The sequence below is a fragment of the Panthera onca genome, chromosome B4 (assembly GCF_046562875.1).
Source record: "Panthera onca isolate mPanOnc1 chromosome B4, mPanOnc1 haplotype 2, whole genome shotgun sequence".
In the NCBI taxonomy this organism is placed as follows: domain Eukaryota; kingdom Metazoa; phylum Chordata; class Mammalia; order Carnivora; family Felidae; genus Panthera; species Panthera onca.
The window spans coordinates 109,916,139-109,932,538 of NC_138345.1; the positions used below are offsets into that span (position 1 = coordinate 109,916,139).

A 16,400-nucleotide genomic window follows, 5' to 3' on the forward strand; every position below is an offset into this window, starting at 1 on the left:
GGGCAGGGGGTAGTTGGAAAAGAAGCCAATACATAATACAATGTTACATAATACATATTACGAAGAATAACAGGATAATGAGGTTTTATTTAGTTTTATTTATTTTTTTTAAGAGGACGTTATGATAAAAAAGAAAGCAAGATAAGGGAATACAATGTGACTTTCTGGTAATGTGCACAATTATAACCCTGTTCTAGATACTGAAAATACATAGGGGGGAAAAAAAGAGGGCTTAGAGGTTTTAACATCTTTCTACCTTTTTTTCCCTCTTACTTCCAGACTTTCAAGAACTCTGGTCTTGCTCCAGATGCCATTCTTATTCCCCTGCCCTCGGTGGGGTGCCCTGCACCCACACTTTTACCACCCACCTCTAGAATCTTCAATTGACCTCTCCCTATTTGCTCTAAATTTTCTTTCCCTCTACCCTCAAACTTCATTGGCCTGTTTAAAAAAAAGAAAAAAAAAAAACAGTTGATAAAATAAATCCTTCTCTTGATCCTACTTCAACCTGTATCTAATTTCTTTTTACTTCTATCATCAGATTTCTAGTTTTTCTGTTGCCTTATCACCCCCACCCATTCAGTTTTTGCATTTTCTTATCATCCACTCTCTTTATATTCTGAAAATTGATTTTTACCACTTTTACTCTCAATAAAGTCTACCCTTGGGGCTCCTGGTTGGCTCAGTCAGTTAAGTGGCCAACTCTTGATTTCAGCTCAGGTCATATCTGACAATTGTGAGACTGAACTCTGCATTGGGCTCTTCGCTGAGCATGAAGTCTGGTTGGGCTTCTCTCTCTCTTGCTCTCTCTCAGCCCCTCCCCTGCTCTCGCTCTCTCAAAATAAATAAATTAAAAAAAAAGAAAAAAGGAACTTTACTCTTGAAAGGCATCAACAATTTCCTAATCACCACATCTGATGACCTTTGCACCATGGCTCTACACCATTAATAACTCTCTCGAGGTCAACATTTATTAGTTCTGTGTGCCAAAGAGGAAGTACTAAACACATAAAAGTGAATTAAATAGAATTCCTGATATCAAGAATATATTCCAGTAGGGGATGGAGACATACAAACACTCTTATTATGATGTGATATAAATAGCAGAAACAGGTACAAGATAGAGAATATAGACAGAGAGACTTTGTTCTATAAAGAAAGATGCTTCAGAAAAAAAGACAGTGTCTGAACAAAGGTTTTTCTTTTTTTAATGTTTATTATTGAGTTTATTATTTTAATGTTTATTATTTATTATTTATTTAATGTTTATTTGTTATATATAACATTTTTAATGTTTATTTATATTATTTATTATGGGAGAGGCAGAGAGAGGAAGAGACACAGAATCCAAAGCAGGCTCCAGGCTCCGAGCTATCAGCACAGAGCCCAATGTGGGGCTCAAACTCACGAACTGAGATATCATGACCTGAGCCGAAGTCAGATGCTTAACTGACTGAGCCACCCAGGTGCCCCTGAACAAAGTTTTAAACATGAATAGAAATTCACTGAGCACATAAGTGGAGAGCCCTGGGAGGGCTTTCGAGACAAGGAAACAGCAGGTACATAAGAATATATATATGAGAAAAAACACTGTGTCCCAGCAAACTGGTAGTTCAATTTCAAAAACAAATTGTAAAAGTACTTAGAGCACCATAGGAGATGACATGAGGTAAGTGGGGGCTAATCACAAAAGGAATTTGGCTTTTATTCTTTAAGTGGCTGACAGTGATTGATAGGTGTGAAGCAAAGGCGTTGTCCCATGGTCAGATTCATGTTTAGAATGACCATAGTGGTGGAAGTAAGGAGGAGGTAACACAGGAGATAGGGATAGAGTAAGGGCTACCACAATACACATAATAAAGAATAAAACTGACACACTGTCAATAGGGATAAAAATATACTCAGAATTATAATCGAGATGCGGGAAAGAATATAACACAAACGCATTTTTTTTTTTTAAATTTTAAGGAAAGATGAAAAATATTCTTTGGAAAAATAGATAAATAAGTTAAAAATTACTCATTGCTGTTATCTACATAATATATTTCTTACATGGATTTTCTTGGTTTTTTTTTTCTTACATGGATTCTAAAATCATACAGAGGAAGCGTGCAAAGGACATGAAAAATGGGGAAAAATAAATTATTACCACACCTAAATATTCAAAATTTTCTACAGAAATTAACATAATCATCTCCCTTTGGCAAAACAGTAAAAAGTAAACTGATCATGATTATTGCTAGTTAGTATTAATAAATCACTCAGATATTTTTATAGGAGTCATTCAAAGCTATTCAAAATAACATTTGGGTGTTTTATTGAATGTGTCCCTCTAAGCAAGTAAAATCTATGAAGCTAACAAAATCAGACCTCATTCCACTCCTAGGAGAAGATCACAAAAGAGAAGATGTCAAAAGACACAAGCCCCTATTTCTGAAGAGGAAGATGAACAAATCAGGAGCTGGTTTTGCTTGCGTTAAAGGTATGGAGGTCAAGTGGCTAGAAGAGGACGACAAGGGTTCTGGGCCATATCCACAGACTGTTTGAATATGTGATACTTCATCCTATTTTCCTTATCTGTACAGTTAGAAAGGATGGGGATTTCCACAGCTCATCCAGGGTCAGGAAGAGCCATTCTCGGCTATATCCATCCCAAGAAACATAAACCAAGGGGTACAAGAAAATAAGTTGCACTGGGATCAGGGAGAAGAGAGAAGGATGGGTACTTAATGATGCCTCCTCTTTCGGTTACAATCATCTGTAACCTGTCTGGTTCATGCTTCTGTTTCTTTTTTAAGTGCCTGGTGTTAAGCGTCTTGATTCAATAAAATTCTGCAAGTGGACTAAGGAGGATGAAAGGATGAAGTCATTCCGCACCTACAGATAGCACCCAAGAGGAACAGCTAATATTACAAGGTTCAAGGACTATATACACTTACCTCTAAGTGTTCCAAGTTATTTGTTCTTTGAACAAGCATATTATCTTTTTGCAAGATGTCCCTGTATTTCGCAGTCAGTTCATTGTACTGTTTATTGGCCAATTCTAGCTCAGACAAAGAAACACTATTATCTATAACTTTTTGCAGAGCTGCAATCTTGAAAATGGCCATTTCCTATGTAAACAAAGACACACTGAATCAAGTTGGTATATTTTTTCCTAGTGAAGTACTAGCCACTTTTCAGAAGGATAAGATAATATAGCTGAAAGCAAAACAGATTTTAGAATCACTAAAGAAAAGATTTCTTATGTATTAAAAATATTACAATAATTATTCATTTCTTTAGTAGAAGAAATAGTACTATTTAGAAATTTTAAATCATAATAAAAATGAAAAAAAAAGGAAATCCTTTCATAACTATCATAGTAAAATGAAATTCAATTTCAGAAAAGCATAATACACAGCAGCAAGAAAATATGTATCACCCAGAATAATACTACTTGGCAATGAGAAAAAATGAAATCCTGCCAGTTGCAGCATCGTGGATGGAACTGGAGGGTATTATGCTAAGTAAAATAAGTCAGGCAGAGAAAGACAGATACCATATGTTTTCACTCATATGTGGAACTTGAAAAACTTAACAGAAGACCATGGGGGAAGGGAAGGGGAAAAAATGGTTACAAACAGAGGGAGGGAGGCAAACTGTAAGAGACTCTTAAATACAGAGAACAAACTAAGGGTTGATGGGGGTGGGGGAGAGGGGAAAATGGGTGATGGGCATTGAGGAAGGCACTTGTTGGGATGAGCACTGGGTGTTGCATGTAAGCGATGAATCAGAGGAATCTACCCTCAAAACCAAGAGCACACTATATACACTGTATGTTAGCCAGTTTGACAATAAATTGTATTAAAAAAAAAAAAAAAAAGAATGTACCTCTGGATGGCTTTTCTAAATTTCATAAGCTTAAAAATAACTTGCCTTTAGTTAGCTGAATGGCAAAATTAGATTTACCACATTACAATTTACCTATTTCTGCTTATTATAGTTACACAGACTAGTTTTGTAATAAAAGAGAAAACCTTTTATTCACATGAAAGAAACAATACTTAGTGAGAAAAATTTTCTCTCAATTAGCTGTCTCTAATAATACCAATGACTTTAGTTACTTGTTTTACATTCTACTCATCAGCTATACAATTATAAAAATTCACTACTTGAAGACTCTGTATTAACACTACGAAGAAACATCTGAACTTTTCTCTCTAAAGTTGACGAAGTAGTGCAAGGAATAACCAAATTTATAAAGTGAGGAAGATAAAGAACTACAGTTATCATTTCTTGTGAAGGATAGCAATGAGGGAGAAATATTTGTGGTAGTGCTTCATATCTCATTTTGATAGCTTCTTTTCATTTAAGTAAGTACACATAATTCTACCTTACTCTTAGAATCTGATTTCACACATTCTTTGTGTGGGGAGGGGTTTCCTATTTCCCATCTCCTAAAAATATCCAATTTTCAGCTTTCCAATTGTTGTGTACTATCTCCCCAAATCCAGGTCGAATAGTCAGGTTGAACAGAAGAACATTCTAGTTCTTTTTTCCCCTTCTATCTCACACACTCACTATATTTGCAATACTTCAGGAAAGCACAAAAGTAAAAAACAAGTACATTTCTTAAGACTCAAAATGTCCTGGAGCACCTGGGTGGCTCAGTTGGTTCAGCGTCTGACTTCTGCTCAGGTTATCATCTCACAGTTCGTGAGTTCGAGCCCTGCATTGGGCTCTGTGCTGACAGCTCAGAACCTGGAGCCTGCTTCGGATTCTGTGTCTCCCCCTCTCTTTGCCCCCCCCCCCCACTCGCGCACGCACTCTCTCTTTCTCCCTCTCTCAAAATAAACACTAAAAAAATTTTTTAAAAAGACTCAAAATGTCCTTATCACATGTCCAAATAAAAACAGCTTTAATTATTCAACAAGTTCCTTTTTGCCTCAGGATTCAGCTTTAAGATCATATTGAAAGTAAGTTTGTTAGCATGACAATTTCACTTATTACTATCCTTAAAAGGAACTCAACTTCATTTTAATTTTACTTTGAACGCTTATGCGTTTATATGATCCTATGTAAATTTGGATATGTAAACTGAACATGTACATGCTTAAAATAAGCTATATAAGACAAGATGTAAAGCAAGGTGTAGAAGAGTACACACAGCATGCAACTTCTTATGTCTGTTAATATCTTCGAAAAGAAACATTAAAAAGATGATCAGTTACCTGTAGCAGTTAGGGCAGAATGGAGTCAAAGGTACAGGGACAGAAGTAAGATTTCTCTGACTACATGTTTAAAAGATGCAAATGTTTCATATATTCAAATCAATTTTAAAAAAGAAACTAAAAGTAACTATGAGTTTGAAGACAAATGCAAAACAAATGAGCCTAATTATACATCAAATTTATAGTATAACCTCAAAAGGAGGAGAATTATTTCAAGTTACTGTAGAATATATTACCTTGACTATACATCCTATTGAAAGATATTCTAAGGAAAATAAGAAGTATAAGGAAATTAAAATTTTTTTTAGGTTTATTTATTTATTTTGAGAAAGAGACAGAGTGAGCAGGGGAGGGGCTGAGAGAGAGGGAGGGAAAGAATCCCAAGCAGGCTCCTCACTGTCAGCACAGAGCCTGATGTGGGGCCTGCACTCACAAAATCGTGAGATCATGCCCTGAGCCAAAACCAAGAGTTGGATGCTTAACAGACTGAGCCACCCAGGCACCCCAAGAACTATAAAGATATTTTAAACTAAATCTGGTAGCACTGCTGTTGTCACTGCTAATACCAATGCAAGATTATCTTCAAATTAATGTGTAAATATTACAGAATAATTATTTTAATATTAATAACAGATTTCCATGTAAGAAAAAAGTAAGGGCTCCCATTGGCGCCTGGGTGGCTCAGTCGGTTGAGCATCCGACTTCGGCTCAGGTCATGATCTCAGTTTGTGGGTTCAAGCCCCGCATCAGGCTCTGTGCTGACTGCTTGCTCAGAGCCTGGAGCCTGCTTCAGATTCTGTCTCCTTCTCTCTCTGCCCCTCCCCCGCTCATGCTTTGTCTCACTCTGTTTCTCAAAAATAAATAAAATGTAAAAAAAAAAAAAATTTAAAGGGCTCCCATTGGCCAAAATGAAGACAAATAATGACTAAGTGTGTTAGTCTGTAATGATACTGAAAGAAGAGAAAGATGGGGAAGTCGGGCAAACAGGTAGAAGAAGCAGAGTCTATCAACTCTGATTTCTGAAGACTAGTCATTAAAAGGAAAGGAGGAAGCTTTTGTCTTGCCTTTCTAGTAGGAACTATACTTCAAAATAACCGAATAGGCTGGGCTAATGAAGAAAAGCTCTATATTTTATAAAAGAATATCTGCTAATAAGTGTAGAAAGTATAATATAACTAGAAAAATAATGTTTGCAACTCTAATGAAATAACTGAGTCAGGTAACAACAATCATCAGTGGATGCTAAACCCATTATGAGCACTAACAAAGAATTGGTTATTTGCATGGACCAAAATATCACCAGTTAACTAAATCACTTTATAATAGAGATATATGGCTGTCTCCCCCTTAAGATAATAATCACTCACTAAACACGGGACTACCAGACATTCCATCTCTTGAAGTGATGCAATATAAATAATTACTTCTAAAGTACAAAGCATTACTGATGGAGTATTCTTGTCAAAAAACGTTTAATCTGACATAAACAAGGCTTCAAAGCTTTTAGTAAATAACAAACAGAGGAACAAACAAAATTACAAAAGAAAATAATCACGAATCTTCAACATTTTTCACAAAGAGAAAAAAAAACAGGGGAGATTCTATGAATATTGAAGACATGAAAAAAAATAAAGGCTTATGAATGTAATACCCAAATACAACACAGGGTCCTTAACTGGATCCTGGGATAACGGAGGAAATGTGAATATGGTCGGGACATTAGATAATGTGAGGCAATTATTGCCAATTTTGTTAGATGTGATAAAGTTTGTGGTTATGTAAACAAAAAAAGGCTTTTTTAGAAATGCACACTAAAATATTTAGGGAAGAAATGTCTACAATTTATTCCTACAAAAAACAGATGAAACAATTATGGCAGAATGTTAATAGATGTTAACTATTAATCCAGGAGATGGCTGTTCATTGTATGATCCTCTCTTCCTCATAACTGAAAGTTTTCATAGAGTAAAAAAAAAAAAAAAAAAATCAGATGTACCTTAAATCGTTGCAAACGTCCAATTTTTTCACCAACTTCAGCTTCCATTGATATCAATTCATTCTTCTGTTTCCCGTTTTCTTTCCTAAGCTGTCGCTCCAATTCTACTAAAGTAGTATATTGTCTTATGAGTGACTTTTCATTCACTTGTAAGACTGTAATTTTTCTACTATATTCTGAAAGTGTTTTTTTCATTTCATCCGAATCCATCTGAAGAGCACTAAGCAAATTCTGCACAAAGACACGTTTACATTACTTAGTGAACGTAGCTATCTTAATTTGTACAATAGTATATATTGATTTTGAAGGGTTTTTACTCACATTATATTCTTTTACTTTTATAGCACCTTGTTGGATTTGATCCTCAAGTTTTTTCTTTTCCTCTTTCATTGTTTCAGATTCTGTTTTCCACGTCTCCTTTTCACTTAAAATAAAAAATGACAATATAATACACCTAATACTTACAGAAAAAGATAACTTTAAATTATGGAAATTTAAAGTTTTCATGAAATAACAGACATCATAGCTACTGGTATCCGATAACAGAATAACTCAAAATTCCATTCCAAAAGGATTTAGCCTGTAAGTTATATTTTTATTAAATAAATGCAGTGTAAAGAAATTATCAAGCTACTTTCATTATTCCATGAATCACAACTCTACAACTGTTACAATATAACAAATGATGATGGATCTTATAAACAATTTATTGAAAACAGAAAATAGGAAAATAATCAACACTCCAAAGTAATTCTGGAAATCAGGTCTCAATTTTCAGACCCTAGTCTTAAGCTTCAGTGTTAATTTAAATACTTGCAAAATATAGAATACAGACATTATTAGAAATCATTTGACTTAAAAGGTAAGATACTGCTGCCCACCCAAGAGACATTCCAGTCACCAGAAATCCAGTCAGCATAAACAAATTACAGTGACATCGTTCATTCTCTGCCACTGAATAGTTTGGACTTGAACATAGGACTCGGACAGCTCATTGGCCCAACTCTGGCTAAAGTGATCTGAGTCAAAATCTGCTCTGCTAGAAGACTTTGGAAAAAATGTTTTATCTAAAAATGAAAAGTCATGTGGAAAAAAAATTGCCTCTTCTTCAGCGGGCATGACTCCATCTTTCTTGAACTCCTGCATCTGTTTTATAAACTATAATAGGAGATAATAACAACCCCTAAACATGACCTACCCTATAATTAGCTTTGGGTTTCTTGTTAGGTCACATAATAATTACCCTTCATGTTTAAATCACCTTTGCTCAGGTATTCTAATGACTAATAAGAAAATTTTTCTGTTGATACAGATGAAATAGCGGAGATACGGAGAAATGTAATAGTCTCAATGGATATATATCAATAATGCTGACAGTGATGATGAAGAATGATGCTAACAGCTGACATTTACAAAATATTCATGTGCCAGGACATTTACCAAATGCTCATATCTGAGCATTTCTATGTAACAATTTAATTAAATTTTATAACAACCCTATGAAAAAGGCATTACTATCTCAGAAATTTATAGATAAGGAAACTAAGACATAAAGTAGGAGGAAAGAGGTATGAGGGAAGGGTAAAACAAAATATCTAAGTATTCCCTTACATTAGTTTCATCATTAATAAGAACATACTGCAACCAAATTATAAAGTTTTGTTAACATTTATACCTTAGATATTCTTTATATAATAAACTCTGTTGATGACGAATTACTGCAAATTTTCTGTTATAGTCCTCAAGAGAATCTTCTAAATTTTTTAATTTATTTTCTTTATATTCTAGTTCCTAAAAATTGGTTTAGAAATAAGGATTAAAAAAGAATAAGAATATATTTTATATTTGAAAGTATAAATTCATAATCTGACAAGATTACAGAAAAATATATAGAAGAGAATAGTTACCAAATCCATTAGCAGCTCAGATAATTTCTATACTATTTTGAATATCTTAGTTTAAGGCATATGGAATGAGGCAATATGTTTAAAAAGAAGTACTATAAAATTGGTAACATTATTTTTATCATATTTGTTAGTTTCCGTAACCATATAAATTATCAGATACAATGGCTACAAACTTACCTCCAGTCCACTCAGCCTCACAGACCCTTTTGTGAACTTAACTGTTCATGCCTCTATTCAAATGTCCTTTCCAATTATTTCATTTTATAAATGAAGAAAGAGACTTGGAAAGATTAGCTTAACATTAAGAAACTCATCACCACTACACTTGGTAATCATTTCTAAGCATATATAATATGGCAAACTTGGTGTCAGATGCTATATTTACATGCAGATCGAACACCTGAAATCAGGTCATGACTCTAAAGGCTTTGGCTATGTCCATCACTCCTAGGTATGGGAGTCCAAGTACCTGTTTTGCCACTATGAACAGGTTTTCAGAGTCCCAATACGTGCTCCCTAATCTACCACAATACCTCTCATATGTTTTTTTTTCTATAAAGATAAAAAAAAAAATGAATTTCATCTCAAGCAACATGACAATACTGTCATTACTTGTTGACAGTGTCCTATACTGCAGGAGAATAAGTTATAAAGTGCTAAGGGGTGCCTGGGTGGCTCAGTTGGTTAAGCATCTGACTCTTGATTTCAGCTCAGATCATGATCTCACAGTTCATGAGTTCCAGCCCCCTGTCGGGCTCCTCACTGACAGCATGGAGCCTGCTTGGGATTCTCTCTCTCCTGCTCTCTCTGCCCCTTCTCTACTCCCCGTCTCTCTCAAAATAAATAAACTTAAAAAAATTTGCTAAAGTTATAAACTTAGAAGTAGTAATATAACATGCACTATAAAGTAATGTTCTAATAAGTGGTAAGGTTGTCCCTCCCTGACTTAGATAACACACAAATTCTAATTTTCAAAAAAAAGATTAATTTCCAAATACAGAAACAAGTATTTGATAATCAGAACTCAAGTACAGTTACAAATGGATCATCTAGGAGATGGAAACAGTAGTGCTTATAATCAAAAATGTATTTTCATTCATTTCAAATACATTTTTGTAATTATATTTCCTTAAAAATTTTTTAACATTTATTTATTTTTGAGAGACAGAGAGTGCAAGTGTGAGCAGGGGAGGGGCAAAGAGGGAGACAGAGGATCTGAAGCAGGCTCTGTGCTGTGTGCATACAGCCTGATGCAGGGCTTGAACTCAAAAACCATGAGATCATGACCTGAGCTGAAACCAAGAGTTGGACGGTCAATCCAGGCACCCCTATAATTATATTTTTAATGAACATAATGTTATGGGTATTTACACTTCAAATGAAATAATGAAAAGCACCTCTCATTAGGCCATTCACAATGACCACAATATAGACAGCAAAAATGACAAACAGGGCAAGCACTTCCCTTCCTAATTCACTAATGGATTAACTAACACTTTACAAGATAAAGGGAAGAAAAACATTAAAGACAATTGGGTTTAAAACCTTTTTCTTGTAGTTAACACAAAAAAGGAACAATTCTAATCATTTCACCAAAAAGCTCTGTCAAGACTTTATTCACTTGAATTGCTTATCCAACCAACACTAAATAAAAGGTCTCCCCTTAATTATACACTACTACTTTGGCTGCTGCATGTTATTCTACTATCATATATTTCATATGACCTGTATGTGCACAAGATATGTCAACATGCTTCTCATGCAGATGAAGAATAAATTTCTTTTATTTACAAATTCCATTTAATATCAAAATCTATAAAAATATACCTCAATGCTAATATTCTAAGAACTCAAAAGAATGTATGAAGACTAAATTAAAAACATATTATCAATTACTTTTGTTATTCACATGCAAAATTTTTACTACCTGTAAGATACGTATTAAATATTCATTTTGAGAATTAATAATATTGGCACTAGATGGTGCTATCTCATCAGGTAAGTCTACTCCTTTAAAAACAACATTTGATCCTTCTGATTGCCTTAAAAGAATGGCTTCTTTTTCGAGATGATCTATCTGGAAAGACAGAGTTCAGAAATGAGAAACACATCTCTTACACCCAAAGACAAATTTAAAAGCAGTAACTTATACTTCGTACAGAATTATTTTTAAAAAGGAACTGTATGAATGCCCTACCAGGCATTAATTAAATTATACTTTCAAATTCTATTTAGAAACCCAGGCAGAGACTTAGAATTTTTGTATTCTTTTTTATTATAAAAGTAGTTATTTCCCACTTAATTAAGAAAACTCCAAAAAGTTTTCTTATTGTTGAATTAATTTAAGAGGCATTTTCTCAGTGATTTTAAAAAAATTAAGTTTCATATTAAGCCTATGTTCATAATGCTTAGCATTTTCTATTATTTAAGAAAAGTTTTACCTTTAAATTTGCTTTTGCCAACTGCTGAGAATAATTTATAGCCTCCTTCCGAGATTCCCTGAGCTCCTGTCTTAATTCTTCATTCCTTCCAGTAAGTTGATCAACTTGGGCTTTCAAATGCAGATTTGCATCAAAGATTCCTTCTGCATTCTTTGATTCTATAGCCTAACATATTTAGATTATATTGAAGAAATGTGAAGCAAAATACTGAAATCATCATTTAAAAAATTACCCGTAAATAAAATTCACATTTAAGCATTTTACTGTTCCCACTGCCAGGTATAACAAAATATGCTAAATCCATTTATTTAGGAATCTAAATTTACAAAACTCTAGATTAACTTACATAAGCTTTACCAAGCATAGTAATTACCTCATTAAAACAATTAACAAACATTTACCTAATTTTAGTAGAGTGGTAGACTGGAAAAACTGGAAGGGAATAAGAGGACTAGGGTTCAAATCCTAACCAATCTCTTACTAGCTCAGCAGTGAATTAAATTCTTTATACCTTACTTTCCTTATCTCTAAAGAGGTAATGTTAGATCTGTCTGCTTCACAAAGTTTTTATACAGTCAAGATGAGATAACTTATATGCAAATACTTTGAAACTATGCAGCACCCGTAAAGAACGAGCAAAAGAATAAAATAGTTACTACATTTAATTAAATGACTTTTTATTGCTTCCTCTCCACACAGTTGAAGCACAGATGATAAAAATGCAAAGTATGGTAACAGAGTATTATCTAAGAGTGTTGGATAAACAAAAATAACATGTCAAATAGTAAAATATTTTCCAAGAGGCTGCACTGGTCCTAATTCTCCAACAATGGCACACATAAATATACATATACCCCATACACATCTATACAGTACATACATATAAATATATTTGCATTTTAAAGAAACTAGGGGCGCCTGGGTGGCTGAGTTGGTTAAGCATCTGACTCTTGATTTCGGCTCAGGTCATGATCTCACGATTCAGGATAAATTTGAGATAAATAAACTTAAAAAAATAAAAATAAAAAAATAAACTATACATAACAAAACTGCTAATTGCAAAGTAAAGCTTCACAAAGGAAGGCAGAAGACAAGGAAGGTTAAGATGAGTAAAACCAAGTGCAATCTCCTGCTCAGGAGGGTGATTCAGAGTTTAACTTGCGGCAGTAGTTTTAAAAAAGCAAGCCTTTATCCCAAGGAGATCAGAGAAGGCCTTACAGAAATAAGTTAATACTAATTCAAAAGTTATACTAGGAAGACAGAAGTAGGTGCAAGGAGGTATTGTGACAGATGACAAGGTAGTCTAGTTAACTGTCTTGCTGACAAATAGCACCATGTTGTACATGGCCTCTTAGTAAAATGAGGCCAAAATAGATGATAATTAGAGGCACTGAAGAATATCCTGTGGCTATAGAAAGTGACATAAAGTACATAATGCAGAGATATCTAACATATCACTGATTCTGAAGATTTCTTACAGCAGGTAAGGTCATGTGAATTGCACAGAGGGCATACCAATCAGAAAAAAGAATGACAACCCAGGATAGAAGCAGATGAAATCTCTGGAAGTAGGGGTCCTGAGAAGACCAGAAGCTGCGAACTGAAATAGACGAAATTAGGATTTCCTGGGCTATTTGTTCTGTTTGTATTTGGTTACTAAGTAGAGCTTCCCTCAGAAAACAGTTTGATCTTAGGGGCGCCTGGGTGGCTCACTCAGTTGAGCGTCCAACTCTTGATTTCAGCTCAGGTCACGATCTGGGGGTTTGTGAATTCAAGGTCTGAAATGGACTCTACACTGGCAGAGGAATTCTGTCCTAATCCCTCTCTCTCTGCCCCTCCCCTGCTCCAACACTTTCATTCTCTCTAAAAATAAGTAAATAAACATTAAAAAGATCATGACCTAAGCTGAAATTAAGAGTTGGACACTTAATCAAATGAAACACCCAGACGCCCCTTAAATATTAAGAATTTAAAATGTGTATTTTATTCAAGTTTATGTAACACTCATTAATACCGTAGAATTCTCCAATCTCTACATAGTAAATATAAATAGTTTATTATTTGATAGCTAACATTCCTGTAGCAATGTGTAAGCACTGGAATATTTAAAATATTCTTACTACATTCTATTATACTTCTAAGTTTGTGGTATAAGGTCCTAAAAGACCCATGCTTAACAAGTTAATACAAAAAACAACTATTTAAAGGTTCTGGAGATAAAACTTGGAAGACAGAACCAATGAAAAGTGAATATTCCTTTTGTGGGGGGGAAGGGGATGGTGTGGGGTGGGCAGGCTTCGTTGTAGTGACCTGTGATCTTTCTGGCTGAGAAAACCAGAGATGGAGCCCAAAGTCATAGGAAAGTGAGATGGGAATTCCAGAAAGAAAATAACCAGCCAAAGGGAACTCCAAATTCTGTTTAAAAAGTCTCACAAGTCTCAGGCTGATGTTTGAAACAAAAATGGAGATGATAGAGGAAAATATCAGTGACCTGTGACCTTGGCCACAGCAACTTCTTACTCAACAGGTCTCTGGAGGCAAGGGAAGCAAAAGCAAAAATGAACTATTGGGCCTCATCAAGGTAAAAAGCTTCTACACAGCGAAGGAAACAATCAGCAAAACTAAACAGCAACCAACGGAATGGGAGAAGATATTTGCAAATGACATGTCATATAAAAGGTTAGTATCCAAAATCCAAAGAGTTAGTTACCAAACTCAACACTCAAAAACAAATTCTTCACCCCAGTAAAGAAATGCGCAAAAGACATAAAGAGACACTTTTCCAAAGAAGACATCCAGATGGCTAACAGACACATGAAAAAATGTTCAATATCACTCATTAGGGAAATACATATTAAAATCACAATGAGATACCACCTCACACCAGTCAGAATGGCTAAAATTAACAACTCAGGCAATAATAGACGCTGGTGAGGATGCGGAGAAAGAGGATCTCTTTGCACTGCTGGTGGGAATGCAAACAGGTGCAGCCACTCTGCACAACAGTATGCAGGTTCCTCAAAAAATTAAAAATAGAACTACCCTACAGCCCAGCACTACTAGATATATATCCAAGGGATACAGGTGTGCTGTTTTGAAGGGGCACATGCACCCCAATGTTTATAGCAGCACTACTGACAATAGCCAAAGTATGGAAAGAGCCCAAATGTCCATCGATGGATGAATGGATAAAGAAGATGTGGTGTGTATATATATGTGTGTACGTATGTATATATATATATATATACATACGCACACACATATATACGTATATATACATACATACGTATACACACAATGGAGTATTACTCAGCAATCAAAAAGAATGGAATCTTGCCATTTGCAAACAATGTAGATGGAACTAAAGGGTATTATGCTAAGTGAAATAAGTCAGAAAAACAAATACCGTATGACTTCACTAGTGCAATTAAAGATATAAAACAGATGAACATAAGGGAAGGAGGACAAAAATAATATAAAAACAGGGAGAGGGACAAAATATATAAGAGACTCTTAAATACAAAGAACAAACTGAGGGTTGCTGAAGGGGCTGCGGGAGAGGGGGATGGGCTAAATGGGTAAGGGGCATTAAAGAAGACACCCGCTGGAATGAGTACTGGGTGTTATACATAGGGAATGAATCACTGGAATCTACTCCTGAAATCATTTTTGCACTATATGCTAATTAACTGGGATGTAAATTAAAAGTAAATAAGTAAATAAATTTTTAAAAAAAGATACGTAGCAATCACTCAATCAGGAGAAGATACATAATTAGAAGAAAAAATGAACAAAGCCTCAAAAACCTATGAGACAATATCAAAAGGTCTAATGTGTCACTGGAGTCCCAGAGACAATGGGGCAGAAAAAATATTGTAGAAATAAAGTGGAAAACTTTCCAATTGTGACAAATGGCATAAGTAAACAGATTCAAGAAGCTCAGCAAACCCCAAACATACACATACATACATAGATGTATGTGCACACTCACATACCTACCCACATACCAAGGCACATTATAGTAAAACTAGTGAAAACCAAATAAAAGAGGAAATTTTCAAAGCAACCTGAGAAAAACCACATGTAACAAACAGGAGAATAATGACTCTAATGACCATAAATATCTCATCATAAACCATGAAGACCGGAGAACAGTGGAACAACATCTTAAAAATACGAAACAACAAAACAAAACTAACATGAAAAAACTTACGTTAACTAGTCTTTCAAGACTAGGAATAATTAGAGATGTTTCCCCTTTAACATCAGGATCTTTCTGCATTTCTTTAATAGCTTGCAATATTTCTTTCATACCTTCTTCCAGTTGCTTATTTTCTTCAACTAATTCTTTTACTAAAAGGACATATTTTTCTCATTCAGTGACTACCTTCTTCACAATTTATGCTATTCTATACAAATAACAAATATTTCATATACAGAAAAAATACCCATTTGGAAATACAAATGTAAATAAATGTAAAAACTTTTTTAACTAAAATCCAATGTGTGAATAGTTGAGTTAAATGATATACCTTATTAAATTACATGCACATATATATATATACATATTTATATTTCATAGTTGAAAGAAAGAAGTCATGAACATACTTTGCCTTCACTTTATTAAAAATCTTTTAAATTTGTTTTTCTCACTTAACTTTTATTGGACAACAAAAAAACTGACTTATTTGTCATTACAAAAAATCCAGATTAATAACTTTCTCTGACAACGAATAGAGCAAGGCAAACCAAACAGATGAATGAGACAGAAGTCTATGTATTATGGAGACAATAAAGGTTAAAAACAGACTAGAAAACAGAGAATGTATTAAAATCCTTTTAG

The 16,400-nt window shown here is 34.3% G+C and overlaps 1 protein-coding gene across 3 annotated transcripts in view; it reads right to left on the reverse strand.

Annotated features, from left to right (window-relative positions):
* Positions 1-16,400, reverse strand: part of CEP290 (centrosomal protein 290) — a 90,975-nt gene that overhangs the window by 48,935 nt on the left and 25,640 nt on the right. For all 3 annotated transcript variants that reach the window (XR_013556695.2, XR_013556694.2, XM_078449630.2), the window contains 7 exons: positions 15,771-15,910; positions 11,558-11,722; positions 11,044-11,193; positions 8,885-9,000; positions 7,531-7,633; positions 7,210-7,440; positions 2,940-3,113 (listed from right to left, as the gene is read on the reverse strand). Coding sequence is in view for 1 of the 3 variants with exons in the window: in XM_078449630.2 (XP_078305756.2) it covers positions 2,940-3,113; positions 7,210-7,440; positions 7,531-7,633; positions 8,885-9,000; positions 11,044-11,193; positions 11,558-11,722; positions 15,771-15,910 (1,079 nt within the window). In the remaining 2 variants the exon portion in view is untranslated. The remainder of the gene's footprint in view (positions 1-2,939; positions 3,114-7,209; positions 7,441-7,530; positions 7,634-8,884; positions 9,001-11,043; positions 11,194-11,557; positions 11,723-15,770; positions 15,911-16,400) is intronic.